A 19,755-nucleotide genomic window follows, 5' to 3' on the forward strand; every position below is an offset into this window, starting at 1 on the left:
AAAATAATTATAAATGTAATTAATGATTAATAATTAAAATTAATGATGTGGAAATTGAAATATATGAAATGTATCAATGATAATATTTATTTTGCCATTTTTGGTTTTGATAATTTGATATTTTATTAATTTATTTGAATTTTGAGTTTGATTAACGAGTACGTGGTTGGAAAAAAAGTATTTAATCAATCGATTAATTGTTAATTGGTTTGTAAGTAAGGTGAGAACTTTTTTTTTTTTTTATTAATTAGTCATTAAAATTATTTTAATTGTGAAGTTTGCTGGAAATTAATAGTTTGTGAGTGAATTTAGCTGATTAATAATTTTTGGATGCTGGTACGAGACAAATTTATGAAAAAAAAAAATATTTTGAAAAATTGCACTCGTAGTTTTTGAAATTTCCTACATGTGCATTTTTTTAGTTTTTTTTTTTTTTGTAGTTTGTTTGTTAAAAAAAAAATCAAAAAATTACTGATTGTCTGCTAACCAGGATCATCTGAATTTAGCTGATTAATAATTTTTGGATGCTGTTACGAGACAAATTTTTGAAAAAAAAAATATTTTGAAAAATTGCACTCGTAGTTTTTGAAATTTCCTACATGTGCATTTTTTTAGTTTTTTTTTTTTTTTGTAGTTTGTTTGTTAAAAAAAAAATCAAAAAATTACTGATTGTCTGCTAACCAGGATCATCTGAATTTAGCTGATTAATAATTTTTGGATGCTGTTACGAGACAAATTTTTGAAAAAAAAAATATTTTGAAAAATTGCACTTGTAAATTTTTTAATTTTCTACATGTGCATTTTTTTAGTTTTTTTTTTTTTTTTTTTTTTGAAATTTAATTATGAAAAATAAAATTTAAAAGTTTTAAATTGCTTATTTCAGGATAAAAAATTTTGGAATTTTTTTTTTTTTTAGAAAATTAATCGAAAAAAAAAAAAAGAAAAAAATGCACATGTAGGAAATTTAAAAATCTATAAGTGCAAATTTTTTAAATATTTTTTTTTTGGAATTTATCATTTTAAAAATTTAAAAATTATTAAACGTCAGATTTTAAAATCAATTTTTTTTTTTTTTTTTTTAAATGAATGGGTTTTTTGGATTTGATTTATTATATAAGTATTTATATATTTTGTTGTGATAAATATAGTAATTTGTCATATTTATATATATGTATACATATTTATATAAATTTTTGGGATTGAGTCAAATTCAAATTTTTTTTTATTTTTGAAATATCTGATTTATGTAATCAATGTATATACGTATATATTTTATAATTATATATATTTTTGTCATATATTTATATATATCATAAATATATCAACTTTTTGAACTGAGACAGATTTGAATTTTTTTTATAAAAATTTGAATTTCGATCCAAGCTCTCCCTCAAATAACTCGGTAACTAACAAATATATCAAAAAAATCATTGATATCTTTTTTATAGAGAATTTAATTATCTACAAATTTGTTCCCATACATTTTTGTCATATCTTGATAAATAAACCCACAAATCTTATTTTAAGTCCAATAACAAAAAAAATTTTTTCCTTCAGTCGTAATCTAAAGTAATCTAGTCAATTTAAATTTAATTTTATAGTTAATCGTCATGGGATTTTTATTTCTATGCTCTGATTCATTAATCTAAATATATATACATATATATTCATGTGTGCAATACTAAGAATTAATTTATTTAAATTATTTTTCTACGAAAGTTTTATAATAAAATGACAAATTGAATTTATTTGAAATTTTTCTCAGTAAAATTTTCTATAAAAAAAAAAAAAAATTGTCAGTAGATCAAAAAGTATACAAATACTTGTAAGATAATAAAGAATAAATAATATTTTTAGACTTATCCTAAGATTAAGTGATTTACTTAAGTATGATAAAGAAACAAAGAGATAAGTTTTAGTAATAAGTTTGTTCTCTATTATTATTATTATTTTTTTTTTTTACGTAGACGAGTGATAAGATTCATGAATTAACTAACTAGTAAATCTAGGGTAACTTGTATTTTATCTGTACTTATTTATGTTTGTTCAAAAATATTTTTTAGGCATAGTTTGTATATTTTACATTTTTGATAATTTGAAATTTAAATTCTCATGGAAGTAATGAAGTTACAAAAAAAAGTTTAAGACATTTTTTGTGGGGAATTTTATCCTCTACAAAATTATTTCAGTAACTTTTTTTCGTATCTCTAGTAGTTTAGCCAGAATTTTAAAAATACTGATAGACTACTCATATTTGCTGCATGAGCCTATGGCACGTGCTACCAACATGCTATAAATTGAAATTCTGGCTAAACTATTGAATTTATATAAAAAAGTTGTTAATTATTTTTTTTAGGAAATTTCATTCTCTACAAAATTATCTCAGTAACTTTTTATCATAGCTCTGATAGTTTGGTCAGAATCCGATTCAAAAGTGAACGAAATGAAAATTTAAGGAATCAAATTTTGTAATTCACTTTAACTCAAAATTCTGGCTAAAATTTTGAAATTACAAAAAAAAGTCATGAACATTTTTTGTAGGAAATTTTGGCCTCTACAAAATTATTTCAGTAACTTTTTTTCGTATCTCTAGTAGTTTAGCCAGAATTTTTAAAATACTGACAGACTACTCATATTTGCGGCATGAGCCTATGGCACGTGCTGCCAACATGCTATAAATTGAAATTCTGGCTAAACTATTGAATTTATATAAAAAAGTTGTTAATTATTTTTTTTAGGAAATTTCATTCTCTACAAAATTATCTGAGTAACTTTTTATCGTAGCTCTGATAGTTTGGTCAGAATCCGATTCAAAAGTGAACGAAATGAAAATTTAAGGAATCAAATTTTGTAATTCACTTTAACTCAAAATTCTGGCTAAAATTTTGAAATTACAAAAAAAAGTCATGAACATTTTTTGTAGGAAATTTTGGCCTCTACAAAATTATTTCAGTAACTTTTTTTCGTATCTCTAGTAGTTTAGCCAGAATTTTTAAAATACTGACAGACTACTCATATTTGCGGCATGAGCCTATGGCACGTGCTGCCAACGTGCTATAAACTGAAATTCTGACTAAACTATTGAGTTTACAAAAAAAATTTGTAAACCTTTTTGTAGGAAATTTTATTCTCTACAAAATTATCTCAGTGACTTTTCCTCGTATCTCTCGTAGTTCATCCAGAATTAAAAATATAAATTTATAAATTTATTTATGGATTATTACAGATAAACAAAAATATAAAAACAAACAATGGGTCGTTACACTGGTAAAAAATGTCGTTTATTGACGATGTTATGGCTGACAGCATTTTTCTTCCTAGTCGAAATAATAGTCGGTTACGTAACCAATTCGATGGCATTAATCGCTGATAGTTTTCATATGCTATCGGACGTTGCTGCCCTCGTTGTTGCATTTCTTTCTGTCAAAGTAAGTCTGCAATTAATTAATACCTCAACTAATTTATCAATTAATTAATAATAAATAATTATAGATGTCGCCAAAAAAGTGGTCAAAAAATACATTTGGATGGGCACGTGCTGAAGTATTAGGTGCATTAGTTAATGCTGTATTTTTAGTCGCATTATGTTTTAGTATAACAGTTGAAGCTTGTAAGAGATTTATTGAAGTTGAAGAAATCCATGAAGCTAAGTTACTTGTTATCGTTGGCGCATTGGGATTATTTGTTAATTTGATAGGCTTGTGTTTATTCCATGGTAAGTTTACTTCTTTTCACATCCTTTAAAATTATTATCAATGAAAAAACCCTACAGATTCATTAATCTCGAGGTCTTTGCTGCATAAGCCGAAGGCTCGTGCTGCCAACACTTTTTTAAATTTAAATTTCTGACCTAAATATCACACTTATGATAGAAGTGATAAGGACCTTTTTTGTAGAAAATTTAATTCTCTACAAAAATATCTCAGTAACTTTTTATCGTATCTCTGATAGTTTGCCCAGAATTTAAATTCAAAGTTTTGGATAACAAAAATTTTCTTAAAAAGTATAAAAAAAAAATCAGTTTAATAAAATTCAAATTTCTGACTGAAATATCAAACTTATGATGAAAGTGATAAGGACCTTTTTTGTAGTAAATTAAATTCTCTACAAAAATATCTCAGTAACTTTTCCTCGTATCTCAGATATTTAAGCCAGAAATCTTAAAATACTATAAAATTCTCACTGTTTGCCGCACGAGCCAAAGGCGCGTGCTGCCAACCTGTCACTAACCGGCTTCCCAGCCCCACAAAAAAATTCCTACATATCATAATACCTAAAATAAGTACTTTGTACTAAATAATAAGTGTATTTTCCCGCAGAAAAAAAAAATAAAAAATTAATAAAAAAAGAAGAAATAAATTTATATCGACTGTGTCCTCTGTCATGTCCACACACGTGTCCTTACATCCTTCCTTCAACTTCCTATCTAGGTTTGACTCACTTCCTTTACAAAATGACCTTAATTTAAATTTCAGTTCAAATTTTCTGACTAAAAGTTAAAAATTTTTTAAAGAACATGGAAGTATGCACGGACACTCACATGGAATATCAAGAAGTCACAATAGATTGAGTACACTAGTAGGTACTGATGACAATGACCCTGATGCTGAGCATGACCATGACCATGACCATGATCATGACAATGATAAGAATACAAGCAAAGGAACTTATCGCAGCGCAACTCCAGTAAAAAAAGCTCATGGGCACAGTCATGATGCGAGTCAGATGAACATGCGTGGAGTATTTCTTCACGTTTTGTCAGATGCTTTGGGGTCGGTGATCGTCATTGTGTCGGCGCTGATTGTCTGGAAGACCCAGTGGGAGTACAGGTAATTAATTAATTAGAAATAATGAAATTTTCACTGGCAATTTTATTAATTAAATTATTTATTTTACAGGTTTTATATCGATCCAGCTTTGTCACTGCTACTGGTACTTCTTATCCTGAGATCCGTGTGGCCGTTGCTCCAGGAATCGGCTTTGATTCTTCTGCAGACTGTGCCGACACACATTCAGGTTATTTTTGGAGTTTTTTTTTTTTTAGAAATTAAATTAAGGGTGAAGTTACGGGTTTTGGGGAAAAGTGATGAGGACCTTTTTTGTAGGAAATTTAATTTGCTACAAATAAGGTCCTGAGGTATTTTAGTGTAGGATGCGTTCTTATTCCGAAAAAGGTCAAAGAAAGTAAATAAAAAAATATTTTTAAATTGGGAATTTGATTTTGAAATTTTAAAAATTAAATTGTGGGAAAAGTTACAGAGATTAAGGAAAAGCAATGAGGACCTTTTTTGTAGAGAATTAAATTTCCTATAAAAAAGGTCCTTATCCATTTTAACATATGGTCAATACTTGGCTAGTAAAAATAATAACAATGAAAATTATTTTATTTTACTGACATAAAAATTAAAAATTTTTTTGAAAACAGGTTGAAGCCATTCAACAGCGACTGTTAGAAAATATTGATGGTGTATTAGCAGTACATGAATTCCACGTATGGCAATTGGCTGGTGATCGTATTATTGCCTCGGCACATATTCGCTGTAGGAATTTGTCCGAGTACATGAAAATCGCTGAACAAGTCAAAGAGTTCTTCCATAATGAGGGCATACATTCTACGACAATACAACCTGAGTTTATAGAAGTAATTTTTATTTTTATTTTTTTAATTTAAAAAAAGGAATTTATTTTTAATTATCATTTTTTTTTTTTTTTTAGTATCATTCAAATAGTGAAGTTAAAGAAACTCCTACTGAAGACTGCGTATTAGATTGCCCGAAGACAGACAAACCTTGCAATCAAGCAACTTGCTGTGGTCCATCTAAACAGGTATTTATTATATTTAATTAATCATTTAATTACCTCTATTAATTAATTCAATGCGTAATTGAAGTTATGGCTCAGGTCATACTAAATTTATGTTCCTTGTCCAAAGCCCTTTAGAATGAGTACCCACATGACTAGGTTTCGCTCAAAAAATTTTCAAAGAAAAATTCAAAAATTTATTTTTTCAAAAATTTGAAAATTTTTTTTTTTATTTACATTTTTGGGGTTCCTGGGAGAATTTCCTCTGGAATGAGTACCCACAAGCCATAACTTTGATAAATTTTTGGAAATATGGAAAGCCAAAATTATGCATTGAATAAATAAATAATCCGTCCTAAATTTAAAAAATTATCCTTCAGTATGACCTCAAGAGAAATCCTCTACCTTTATCACTTTTTGGTCGTTGTTGCGAAGCATTACAGTCCGAATCCAGTTCCATTGATTATTCGTAATTTCAAAAATCCTTTTTTTCTTTTTTTTTAAATCAAAAAAGAGCAGCATTGAATTACCTGATCATCTAACTCATTTATTCAATACTGCCCTCATGAGTTCGAATTTTTTTTTACGCTTCTAGTAAGAATAGAAAATTTTACTGACGTTGGCAACATTAGCCTTCGGCTTTTACGCCCGAATTTTTTTTTACGACTTGTTTTTATTTAATAATCCATTAACTACTTTTTCTGACCTTAAAAATATTGATACTAAGTAGAAAACGTCAATTTAACGCGCGTTGGCAGCACTGACCTTAGGCTTATGACGCAAATAGTACGTAGAATGATCAATTTTTACTCAAATAACTAATAATCACGTTTACTTAACAATAAAATTTTGAATTTTCATCACAAAAAGATAAGTAAACTTACGTTGGCAGCGCAAGCCTTCGGCTCCTGCAGCCAAATCTTGTTCTAACAACTTACTTTTTCAAAAATAATCTATTAATTACTTCTTTGACAGTAAAAATATCAATATTGATAACAAAAAGTTAATTTAACTCTCGTTGGCAGCACAAGCCTTTGGCTTCTGCGGCAAATATCACTTCCTATGACTTATTTTCACTAAATAAACTGATAATTGCTCTAAATTGACTATAAATATTCACATTTTCATCACAAAAAGACGATTTCACTTACGTTGGCAGCGCAAGCCTTCGGTTCCTGTAGCCAAATCTTGTTCTAACAACTTATTTTTTAAAAATAATCTATTAATTACTTCTTTGACCGTAAAAATATCAATATTGATAACAAAAAGTTAATTTAACTCTCGTTGGCAGCACAAGCCTTTGGCTTCTGCGGCACATATCACTTCCTATGACTAATTTTCACTAAATAAACTAATAATAGCGTTAATTTGACTCTAAATATTCAAATTTTCATCACAAAAAGACGATTTTGCTGACGTTGGCAGCACAAGCCTTAGGCTTCTGCGGCAAATATCACTTCCTATGACTTATTTTCACTAAATAAACTGATAATTGCTCTAATTTGACTCTAAATATTCACATTTTCATCACAAAAAGACGATTCCACTTACGTTGGCAGCGCAAGCCTTCGGCTTGTGCGGCAAACATGACTTGCTACCACAAATTCTTACTAGACGCGGTAATAAATGAATTAAAATTAATACTAAAAATGTATATTTAATTATTTTAAGGGACGTGAAACACCATCACCAGGTGAAACACCATATATGTGTAGACAACGTAATAGCTTAGCCCGTTCAAATATTGCAATAAGTGGTATCGGTTTTAATAGTAACGCAGTAGGTGGTAGTGGACAAGAAAATCAGGAAGTTAATGAAATGGAACGTGGATATTTACTGTCACAATTCCGTCCGACTGCACCAAATGATCCTCAAGTTTAAATAATTTTTAAATATAAGTTAATAGACCAATAAAAAATTAAAATTTTTTTTTATTTACCCAAGTTTTGCAAGAATTCAGAAAGGTTATAATTATTATTGATTGATAAGAAATTATTTAATAGAACTGATCATTATTATAGTGATAAAATTTTTTACTGTTTTAATGTACGCTAATTTTTAAAGTGAAATTTTTCATTACCACATAAATTTACTGAAATATCAATGCATCGTTTTTCAATTCTTTTCTATGTAAATACAAGACTTAATAAATAAATTTTAAAAATATATTTTTTATTCCTTTATATCAAAATAAAGGTCCTGTTAAAATTTGAGCCCTTAATATTAATATTAAGAGGTCGCTAATCGTAACTTTTCATTTCTCATTTAAATAACATGGAAATTTTTTTTTTTTCATTTGGAATTTTATAACTCGTCAGCAAATCAGTGGATCGAAAAGGTCGACTTACATTTTTTGTTGGAAATTGAACGCTCTACAAAAAAGGTCTCTTATTATTTTTCGATAAATTTGGTTTTTCAAAAGTTATTCGAGGTCAAAGTTGAAACTATAGTAAATTTTAGTATTTTGTGACTTTTCCGGCGAAACTATCAAACTTATCACAAAATGTTAGAAGACCTTTTTTGTAGATCATTTTATTTCCCACAAATTATCTCTTACAAATTTTCCGAAATTTTCAAAAAGTTCTTTAGTTATTTGCATTTAAAAGTAATAAATCAAATCGGTCAGAAAATTTCTTGTTAAATTGACATTTAAATGCAAATAACTAAAGAACATTCAGGAATTGTGAAAATTTTGTAAGAGATAAATTGTAGGAAATAAAATGATGTACAAAAAAGGTCCTATAACATTTTATGATAAGTCTGATAATTTCGCCAGAAAAGTCACAAAATACTAAAATTTACAATAGTTTCAACTTTGACCTCGAATAACTTTTGAAAAATTAAATTTATCGAAAACTAATAAGAGACCTTTTTTGTAGAGCGTTCAATTTCCAACAAAAAATGTTTATCGACCTTTTCGATCCACTGATTTGCTGACGAGTTATAAAGTTCCCAATGAAAAAAAAACTTTCCCATGTTATTTAGAGGAAAAATGAAAATTTACGACTGGCGACCTCTTAATGTTAATACTGACACAGTATAATAGATATAATATATATATATATTTATACATATACATGTTATTTGTAAATTACATGAAAAATTTGAATACAAACATTAAAGTTATTAATAACAATGAGGCAACGACGCTCCCAGCGCCACCTACAAAAAACAAAATTTCGATTATTCACAAACTTCTAATCGTATGAATTCGTACAAATATCAAACTTACCGCAATATGTCTCATTTAATTGCGTAAACCCTTCAGCACAAGTGCATTGACTACGGCAGTCAACACTAGCATAGTGGGATGTGACGAAACATTGACTCACATGGTCACATTCGTCACCTAATTTTTTCGTTACATGACAACCGCTGCCATGATGATGTTGTCCGTCACTGCATTGACATATTTTTCCTTCGCTGCTGCCTGCGCCACCTGTTGCGCTTGATATACACACTGCATTTTCGGTGTGCGCATGACATTGTATGTCGTACTCACATTGCTTGCCGAACAAAGAAACTGCAATCATATGAAAAAATTTTCATAGGTTACGTAAATTTACTTGACGATGCACTATATCAATGAACAAACCGGCTACGCAGCGCCCAGTTGATTTTTTAACATAATTTTCTTTGCATTGACACTTATGATCAACGCAACGACCGTTTTCTATGGCTGAACAATCGTTGTTGCTGATACAAAATGCATCGAGCCCTTGTTTGCATTGACTACCATAAGGAAAATAATTTTTTATACATTGACACTTATTATCAATACACTTTGTATTAAGAAGTGGCATACAATTGTCATCGTTGTCACACTGATCACCAATACCTGAAACAAATTAATTTATTATCTACCACAACAAAGCCCAGAGCTCAAACAATCAACGAACAATGCATTGACACCAACTTTAAAACAAACTTTCTTTGCTTTTGTACCTTTCGCGCTGTGGACACAAGCGGTTCTTCTAAATGCATAGTGAAAGTCCGCTGGGCATCCACATTTGCCGTCCCAACAAACAATATCTTTGTATGACTCATCCAGCCGACATTTGTTGAACAAACACGAGCATTGTTCGTCTTGTTCACACAATTCGCCATAAGATCTCACTGTAAATCCATAAATATTAAAAATATTGTTTGAAATGATGCCATTGTTTCATTGTTTTGTTTGCTTACCTGGTATACAACGATCGATCGAAGCAAATATATGTCTTGGGTGGCAAATACAATGCCTATTTGTCGCACACATAGAATTGTTTGCACGACATTCGTTGTCCGAACAAGGCGCCCCGATTCCAGGCAAACAATATTCTCCTACTTTATAGTAATATTGTTTGCAGCTGCATTGACCATTGATACACTCTGTATTTATGAGAGAACAATCCGCGTTATTTAAACAATTATCACCTAGACCTGAAACAAACGATGCAACAAACAAATAAACAAGGCAAGTCCATTGTATTGACTTGTACAAAATAATCGATTGTTTGTTCGGAATGATAATCTAGAAAAATTACTTTGTTTGGTGATTACCGACAAACTTCGATGAGAAACAATGACAAAAATTCAACTAATTCCGTAAGAACAATAGGAACAAAGTTATGAGGGTTCTTAAAAAAACAATTAATCAAAGCTTTGTATGAACAATAAATGCGCCCTACCTTTTGAAGTAGGAACACAAGAATATCTTTCTGGATCATAATGATAGTCAGCTGGGCAATCACATTTGTTGTTCAAACAAAGGAGATCTTTGTTCGTCCCACCTAAGTAACAGTTTGTTTCATGCTCACAGGAACATTGTTCGTTTATTTCACATGATTCATAGAGTGCTTTTGCTGAAAAATATTAAGCATTTAAATTACACATTGCTTGTATACAAACAATCAATTTAGCTTTGTTTGAACCTACTTGGAACACATTGTTTGACAGACAGCTCAACATAGTTCTTTTGACAACTGCAGCCATTGATTATCGAACAATATGAATTATTAGCGCTGCATTCACTGCCCAGAGAACAAGAAGCGCCGATTCCAAGCAAACATTCATTGTTGTTTACAAAATTATTATCAGGACACGTGCATTGTTTGTCAATGCACCGCGAGTTTGGAACAGTCAGACAGTTGTCATTGGTTTCACACGCGTCATTTAATTCTGAAATTTCATATTTGTTACAGCAAAATTAGAATTTATATCAAACAATGAAAGCATTTTCATTGTTCCGTAACTTTGTTTACCTTTTGCACTTTTAATGCAGGCATTTTTATTGGGCGCGTAATGATAACCTTCGGGACAGGAACAAAACTTGTCCTGGCAGATAAGATCGACATATGTCTCATTAAGAATGCAATTATCATTGTTTGTACATGTACATTGTATGTCATGCTCACAAGAATCTCCATAAGAGAGACCTGGAAATAAAATTTTTGAAACAATAGAACGCTCGTGCAGCCAATCGACGCATTAGAGGTCGTTTAATCGTTCAGTAATAAAACTTACGTTCCAAACATTGTTTGTCATGCAAATTAACATGAGTGTGATGGCATTGACAAGTATGGTCAATGCAACTTGAAAAGTTTATAAGACAGTCGTTATTTTTACATTCTGTTCCAATAAACGCAATACATTTTCCATTTTCCTCGAAATAGCCTTTCTCACAAACACATTTGTCATGTAAACAATGCGAACCTCTTAGATTTTCACAACCTATAGTTTTATTGCATTTGTCACCAAAAACTGAAACGAAATCAATGCAATTTAATTCTGTGAATCAAAAGATTTTACTATGCATGATAACATCAAATGAATATTACCAGTAGTCGATGCACTTTGACATAAATATATGAAAGTTGTCAAATAAACGCCAAATATTATAGTCCATTTTTCTGAATTAGACATTGGTCTCTAATTTTCCTTCAATCTGCTACTGGAACGTAGAATGAAAAAAAAGTCGATTACTGAAAATTCAGTTTGATTTTATATTGCGTTTAAATTTAATCATTGATAGACCTCTGTAATCTGGATTTGGTGATAAGCGAGTGATAGTGCTATCAAATGTAAAGATATTCGCGATTATTCAAAATGAATTACTGCTTTTGTTTCAAGATACGCTAAGATTATTGTAATTTAATTCAAGATAAAGTGGACTTCAGCGCGAACGTCATCCAAATAGGTCATATTTGATCATAATCTTTAAAGTTACCTTATTCTTTCGGGTACACACGTTTTCTTCATCCCCATTTACTTCCAAATGAAGCCCTTGATCGGAAAATGTAATCAAGTGACGACCTTGTTAGAGGTTAACTGCAGGTTCACAAAACTGCATTGACATTTGGTGACTAACCACAGCCACCACGAGTTCTTGCCTTCGAGGACCTAAAACTTCTTCCATCTCAGGAAATAAAGAAATTTTGGAAAAAATGGGCTTGGGGAGGCCCACCCATGGCGCCCATTCCCGTACTGAGCAACAGGCGGCTTCAAAAGAAAGTGATATGACGCAACTTTGCCTTTTTACCCTAAGAAGACCCTAAGCGACTTTTCCGAGCTTTAGGGTATTTCTATTTTTTTTGAGCCAAAATAAAAATGGCGCCCACTCAGAAAACTTGAGGTATTAACGAAGTCGGATGTAGAAAGCGATTGGAAAATAAAATTCATGAAAATAAAAAACACTTGAAATATGTTTATTAAATTGTCGAAAAAAATTACATTATAACAATACTATTTTATTAAAAAATATATTTTATAGTAAACATTGAAATTATTAATAAAATTGAAGCGACAATACTTTCAGCGCCACCTGTAAAAACACAATTTTAGTAAAAGAAACGATAATTACATAATTGAATTAAAGTATCCAACTTACTGCAGAAAGTATCATTTAGTTTCTTATATTTTTCAGCACAAACGCATTGACCTTGACATGTAACCGTCTCAGGGTTGGATGTGACGAAACATTCATATAAATTATCACAATTTTCGCCTAATTTTTTAATTGCATAGCAGCCATTGCCTTGATAGTGTTGACCGGCGCTGCATTGACACTTTTTTTTCTCGCCCTCAGCGCCATCTGCTGTTTGTAATGATTTACAAACTGCATTTGGTGTGAGCTCAGTACATTGCACGTCGTAGTCACATTCTTCGTTGAAAAAAGAAACTGTAACCAAAGGAAAAAACTTTCATTAACTTTCGCAACTGCATTGATTTTGGGTGACGATGTAAGTTAGTAACAAACAAACCTGGCATGCAGCGTTCAGTTGATACTTGAACGTTATGAGCCATACAATTACAAGTTTCCTTAATACAACGTGCATTCATTACCGCCGAACAATCATCGTCACGTGAACAATGTGTGTTTAAACCTTGTTTGCATCGACCATCAGATAAAAAGTAATTTTCGATGCATACACATTTATTATCAACACACTTTGAATTTTTTTCTGTATCACAATCTGCAGAACTGCTGCAAGAAGCGCCGAGGTTTCCAACGCATTTTCCATTTTTCTGAGAATAATTATTTGCGCATACGCATTGATGTTTTTCACAATTTGTATGCATTATGGAATTACAGTCTTCATTTCTTTCACAGAAATCGTTAAGAGCTAAAAAGAATTTCGGTACATGATAACTTTTTTGAATATCGAAACCATAATAAACGTTGGCGCCACTTACCTGCAGCGTTTTTTATACAAGAAGTTTTATTTACAGCTAAATGCATGTTTTCTGGACAAGAACATTTTTTGTCTGAACAAGAGACATTTTCAATGTTACAATCTGTAGGTTTGTTGCAGGGGGCGCCAAGTTCTGCAACGCATTTGTCATTGCTTGCAAAATACTGATCCTTGCACTTACATTTATAATCTATACAACTTGTATGCATTATGAAACTACAATCTTCATCTTTTTCACAGAAATCAAAGGCAACTGAAACAAAATCAAATCCATAAATTAATTTTCTTATAAGACGTATGAACATGGGCGCCACTGTATTACCTGTAGCGTTTTTTATACAAGAGGTTTTATTTAGAGCTAAATGCATGTTTTTCAAGCAACGGCATTTGGCGGTGGTACAACGAGAATTAATCACTCGACAGTTGCTGTCATGTGAACAATCGGCGCCAATTCCTTTGACGCATTCTTCGTTTTGCACAAAATGATTTTCCGCGCATGCGCATTTTTTATTAGAGCAAATTGAATATCTTAGTAATTTACAGTTGTCATCAGTATCACACAAGTCATTCAAAGCTAAAATAGAAGTCGAAGAATGTACACAAAATTTTTTTCTAACCTCTAAAAATTTTTACCTTCTGCAGTACGAACGCAAGAGAATTTTTCTGGAATATAGTGGTAATTTTTTGGACATTCGCATTTTTTTGAACAAACAAGATCGATATAAGTCTTGTTCAGGAAACAATTGGGGTAATTTTCACAGGCACATTGTTTTCGGTCGGTACAAGGATTTCCATAACTGGAAACTGTAAAAAAATAATTTGTGTTTTTGTTTTTTTCGAAAATTGTTTAGCAAAGAAACTTACTCTTCAGGCATTGTTCATTGTTCAATTCAACGAATAGCTTTTCACACTGACAAGTGTTTCTGTCACATACAGTATTAGAAAGTTGACAATCTTCATTTTGTTTACACGGAGTTCCGATCGTTGCAATACATTGTTCGTCTTGTTCCACATATTTCTTTATACACTTGCATTCACTACTAGAACAATTTGAGTGCATAACATTATGACAATCTTCAGCTTTCTCACAAAAATCACCAAGAGCTAAAAAAATCAATTACTTATTTGGATTGCTTCTGATTCTGTACAATAGAAACTGGGCGCCATTAATTTACCTGTAGCATTTTTTATACAAGAAGTTTTATTTACAGCTAAATGCATGTTTTCTGGACAAGAACATCTGTTGCCTAAACAAGAGACATTTTCAATGTTACAATCCGTAGGTTTGTTGCAAGGAGTGCCAAGTTCTGCAACGCATTGTTCATTACTTGCAAAATACGGATCTTGGCACTCACATTTGTTATTTAAACAACTTGTATGCTTTATGGCTTTACAATCATCATTTTTTTCACAGTAATCGAAGACAGCTGAAACAAAATTCGATTCATAAGTATGTCTTCTTACCAAAACAATAATAAATATGGGCGCCATTGACTTACCAATAGCATTTCTTACACAACGGGATCGATTATTAGCTAAATGCATATTTTCTAAGCAGTGACATTTTTTTTCAGTACACTCTGAACCAATTACCTTACACTCGAAATCCTGTGTACAATCTGCGCCTATTCCTTTAACGCATAGTTTGTTCTGTTCAAAATAATTGTTTACACACTCACACTTGCTATTAGAACAAATTGATTGTTCAATCTTCTGACAATCTCCAGTTTGTTCACAAAAATCGCCAAGAGCTAAAACGAAATTGATAAACTTATTTACATTATTTCTGAGCCCGTACAATGGAAACTGGGCGCCATTGACTTACCAATAGCATTTCTTACACAACGGGATCGATTATTAGCTAGATGCATATTTTCTAAGCAGTGACATTTTTTTTCAGTACACTCTGAACCAATTACCTTACACTCGAAATCCTGTGTACAATCTGCGCCTATTCCTTTAACGCATAGTTTGTTCTGTTCAAAATAATTATTTACACACTCACACTTGCTATTAGAACAAATTGATTGTTTAATCTTCTGACAATCTCCAGTTTGTTCACAAAGATCGCCAAGAGCTAAAACGATATTGATAAACTTATTTACATTATTTCTGAGCCCGTACAATGGAAACTGGGCGCCATTGAATTACCTGTAGCGTTTTTTATACAAGAAGTTTCATTTCTAGCTAAATGCATGTTTTCTGGACAAGAACATTTTTTTTCTGAACAAGAGACACTATCGATGTTACAATCTATAGGATCGTTGCAGGGTGCGCCAAGTTTTGCAACGCATTGTTCATTACTTGCAAAATACTGATCCTTGCACTTACATTTGTTATCTAAACAACTTGTATGATTTATGGCTTTACAATCATCATCTTTTTCACAGTAATCGAGGGGAGCTATACCAAAATTCAATTTGTTATTATCAAATCAATAAAAAACATGGGCGCCATTGACTTACCTGTAGCATTTTTTATACAAGAAGTTTTATTTACAGCTAAATGCATGTTTTCTGGACAAGAACATCTGTTGCCTAAACAAGAGACATTTTCAATGTTACAATCCGTAGGTTTGTTGCAAGGAGTGCCAAGTTCTGCAACGCATTGTTCATTACTTGCAAAATACGGATCTTGGCACTCACAATTGTTACTTAAACAACTTGTATGCTTTATGGCTTTACAATCATCATTTTTTTCACAGTAATCGAAGACAGCTAAAACAAAATTCGATTCATAAGTATGTCTTCTTACCAAAACAATAATAAATATGGGCGCCATTGACTTACCAATAGCATTTCTTACACAACGGGATCGATTATTAGCTAAATGCATATTTTCTAAGCAGTGACATTTTTTTTCAGTACACTCTGAACCAATTACCTTACACTCGAAATCCTGTGTACAATCTGCGCCTATTCCTTTAACGCATAGTTTGTTCTGTTCAAAATAATTATTTACACACTCACACTTGCTATTAGAACAAATTGATTGTTTAATCTTCTGACAATCTCCAGTTTGTTCACAAAGATCGCCAAGAGCTAAAACGATATTGATAAACTTATTTACATTATTTCTGAGCCCGTACAATGGAAACTGGGCGCCATTGAATTACCTATAGCAGTTTTTATACAAGAAGTTTTATTTCTAGCTAAATGCATGTTTTCTGGACAAAAACATTTATTGTCTAAGCAAGAGACATTTTCAATGTTACAGTCTGCAGGTTTTTCACAATGGGCGCCAAGAACTGCAGTGCATTTTCCAAATAAAAAATCATATAAAGGTTTGCAAACACATCTTTGCTTATCTGAACAACGACCGTTTATTGAAGCACATTCGCTATCTGTACTGCAATTATCTCCATGCCCTATTATTGTTCCGTTAAATTAATAAATAATTATAAAAATCAGACAAATGCAAATAATTCAAATTTCGGAAGTATTCGAACCGAAAAATTCAAATTATTGGTAACATTTGATTTCAAATTAATCAATTCAACTTCGATGTTCGGTTTGAATCAGTAAATTTGAATTATTTCTGCTCCCCTCATGCGTATCAGGAAAATCTGGATAGAAAAAAGTCCTGAGAACTTTTTTTTGTCAAGTGAAAAAATAAAAAAAAAATTTTTACCACGAAGAGAAGAATTACTAGATAGTCCGGATGAATTTTTGACAATTGTGAAACAAATAATTAATGCAAATATCCACTTATTTAATGTTAACATATCTATATTAGATCTAGAATTTCGTATACTGGAAAAAAATTTGAGAACTGTCTTATGTAAATTTAATTTCACCTTTTATATAAATTAATATCAAGATGTAATAAATACTCAACACTATCTGATCCAGTCGATAATTTTAACTGATAGTGCTATCGAATTGGGTTATATTCGATTATCTAAATACCCAAAATACCAACAGGGCTAATTGTATACATATATAATTGATTTGTACTCGAATTCTCGGAAATGATAAATCCGTTATATAAAACTTTAGAGTATTAAATTATTGCAATCTCTTAATTAGCGATAACACACTATGAATAATATTTTTTTTATCATGATTATGATAAATAGCCGGATAAATATTAATATATTAGCAAATTTTATTAAAAGTATTTTTTTACAATGAAAGACTTGCAAATCGATAACAGATAATTCTTTAACTGTTTTTAAGAATATTGATTATGATCACTTTGATTGAGACTGACTGACTTAAACTTGGCATCTCAAACCCTAGGTTAGAAGAACGAGCCCGCATCTACCCGAATCGTCCATCCCCAATTATCAGAAGTAGAATTATTTCTAGAGTTTTTGACTAAAAGACATAATTATGAACAAAAAAACGTTACTATTGAATAGTGTTGTTCAACAGAAAAAAAGTTAAAGGCCACTTTCTATGAAACTACACGACAGTGTCATCCTCATGTGAATCAAAAATAAAAAATTTCCTGGGACTTTATAGGGTTTCTCCTATTAAAGGGCATTATAACGAACAAAAAAAAACGTCACTGTTGAATAGTGTTATTCCACAGAAAAAAAGTTAAAGGCCACTTACTATGAAACTACACGACAGTGTCATTCTCATGTGGGTCAAAAGTCAACAATAAAAAATTTCCTGGGACTTTTTAGGGTTTCTCCTATTAAAGGACATTATAACGAACAAAAAAAAACGTCACTGTTGAATAGTGTTATTCCACAGAAAAAAAGTTAAAGGCCACTTTCTATGAAACTACACGACAGTGTCATTCTCATGTGAATCAAAAATAAAAAATTTCCTGGGATTTTTTAGGGTTTCTCCTATTAAAGGGCATTATAACGAACAAAAAAAAACGTCACTGTTGAATAGTGTTATTCCACAGAAAAAAAGTTAAAGGCCACTTTCTATGAAACTACACGACAGTGTCATTCTCATGTGAATCAAAAATAAAAAATTTCCTGGGACTTTATAGGGTTTCTCCTATTAAAGGGCATTATAACGAACAAAAAAAACGTCACTGTTGAATACTGTTATTCCACAGAAAAAAAGCTAAAGGCCACTTTCTATGAAACTTCACGACAGTGTCATTCTCATGTGGGTCAAAAGTCAACAATAAAAAATTTCCTGGGATTTTTTAGGGTTTTTCCTATTAAAGGGCATTATAACGAACAAAAAAAAACGTCACTGTTGAATAGTGTTATTCCACAGAAAAAAAGTTAAAGGCCACTTTCTATGAAACTACACGACAGTGTCATCCTCATGTGAATCGAAAATAAAAAATTTCCTGGGACTTTATAGGGTTTCTCCTATTAAAGGGCATTATAACGAACAAAAAAAACGTCACTGTTGAATACTGTTATTCAACAGAAAAAAAGCTAAAGGCCACTTTCTATGAAACTTCACGACAGTGTCATTCTCATGTGGGTCAAAAGTCAAAAATAAAAAATTTCCTGGGACTTTTTAGGGTTTCTCCTATTAAAGGGCATTATAACAAACAAAAAAACGTTTGTCTAGAGTTATTTGCTGCCAAATTGTTTAAATATTCTTAATTTGTAAACTGACCCAATTTTAAGATGCTATGGCGCTACTTTTAGGTTATTAAATATTTTCAACAGGGGAGGGGGGCACCATGGACAATATACCCTTAATTTTCCACGATATATATTTTTCTTGCATTCTGATTACATAACATTAATATTTATATTATTTTGTTCACCTAGTTATTAATTAATTTTCATACTCGAGGATCGTGACTTATAACCTTGACCTCTGAGCCACAATATAAACCTATAATAACTATTATATTGTACAACAGCGTTTAAATAACGCAAAACTCAATTCCATTTTAATCCACCCCATTTCTACCCAGTCCCCCATTCTCCTCCCAAATGACCTGACGTGTGTTAACACACGCGATCCAATAATACAAAACGACTAAATAACTCAGTGTTCAAATTACACTGTAAATTGTATTTTACAAATTAACATTAACATTACTTTTTTATCTCTATACTTATTTTATATTATTTGTAATACCGTTTTATTGATTGCTATTGATATGAATATCATATTTTATGAGAGATGTATTTATTTGACTGCGCTAGGAAACCGACGATTTTTTTTTTTTTTTTTTGATGAATTTAGATAACGGGAAAATTTTTTTTTTTCATTTGGAATTTTATAACTCGTCAGCGAATCAGTGGATCGAAAAGGTCGACTTACATTTTTTTTTGGAAATTAAACGCTCTGCAAAAAAGGTCTCTTATTATTTTTCGATAAATTTGATTTTTCAAAAGTTA

The 19,755-nt window shown here is 30.9% G+C and overlaps 3 protein-coding genes across 4 annotated transcripts; 1 reads left to right on the forward strand and 2 right to left on the reverse strand.

The window, feature by feature from the left end:
• The first annotated feature begins 83 nt into the window (after positions 1 to 83).
• Positions 84 to 7,865, forward strand: LOC103572724 (uncharacterized). Its single transcript, XM_014444828.2, has 8 exons — positions 84 to 220; positions 3,227 to 3,428; positions 3,493 to 3,715; positions 4,514 to 4,829; positions 4,899 to 5,016; positions 5,426 to 5,641; positions 5,716 to 5,826; positions 7,474 to 7,865. The coding sequence occupies exons 2-8, from the start codon at positions 3,252 to 3,254 to the stop codon at positions 7,681 to 7,683; spliced, it is 1,371 nt and encodes a 456-aa protein (XP_014300314.1). The 5' UTR covers positions 84 to 220; positions 3,227 to 3,251; the 3' UTR covers positions 7,684 to 7,865.
• A 130-nt stretch (positions 7,866 to 7,995) lies between these two features.
• On the reverse strand, positions 7,996 to 11,762 carry LOC103572723 (prion-like-(Q/N-rich) domain-bearing protein 25). The gene is made up of 10 exons (XM_008551466.2): positions 11,622 to 11,762; positions 11,308 to 11,544; positions 11,046 to 11,219; positions 10,720 to 10,962; positions 10,473 to 10,646; positions 9,988 to 10,224; positions 9,748 to 9,918; positions 9,398 to 9,640; positions 9,035 to 9,325; positions 7,996 to 8,964 (listed from the first exon to the last, which is right to left on the reverse strand). Exons 1-10 carry the CDS (start codon positions 11,704 to 11,706, stop codon positions 8,894 to 8,896), a joined length of 1,926 nt encoding a protein of 641 aa, XP_008549688.1. The 5' UTR covers positions 11,707 to 11,762; the 3' UTR covers positions 7,996 to 8,893.
• Positions 11,763 to 12,467: 705 nt separating this feature from the next.
• LOC103572722 (prion-like-(Q/N-rich) domain-bearing protein 25) lies at positions 12,468 to 17,254 on the reverse strand. Of its 2 annotated transcripts, XM_053741961.1 has the most exons (15): positions 17,106 to 17,254; positions 16,591 to 16,842; positions 16,265 to 16,516; positions 15,941 to 16,192; positions 15,627 to 15,878; positions 15,301 to 15,552; positions 14,975 to 15,226; positions 14,651 to 14,902; positions 14,340 to 14,579; positions 14,109 to 14,279; positions 13,798 to 14,049; positions 13,477 to 13,728; positions 13,044 to 13,406; positions 12,671 to 12,961; positions 12,468 to 12,604 (listed from the first exon to the last, which is right to left on the reverse strand). In XM_053741961.1, the coding sequence occupies exons 1-15, from the start codon at positions 17,197 to 17,199 to the stop codon at positions 12,534 to 12,536; spliced, it is 3,498 nt and encodes a 1,165-aa protein (XP_053597936.1). In that variant the 5' UTR covers positions 17,200 to 17,254; the 3' UTR covers positions 12,468 to 12,533. The 2 variants fall into 2 exon arrangements, with proteins under 2 accessions (XP_053597936.1, XP_053597937.1); XM_053741962.1 differs by lacking the exon at positions 15,301 to 15,552.
• Positions 17,255 to 19,755: the final 2,501 nt, after the last annotated feature.

Source organism: Microplitis demolitor, chromosome 9, assembly GCF_026212275.2.
Source record: "Microplitis demolitor isolate Queensland-Clemson2020A chromosome 9, iyMicDemo2.1a, whole genome shotgun sequence".
In the NCBI taxonomy this organism is placed as follows: domain Eukaryota; kingdom Metazoa; phylum Arthropoda; class Insecta; order Hymenoptera; family Braconidae; genus Microplitis; species Microplitis demolitor.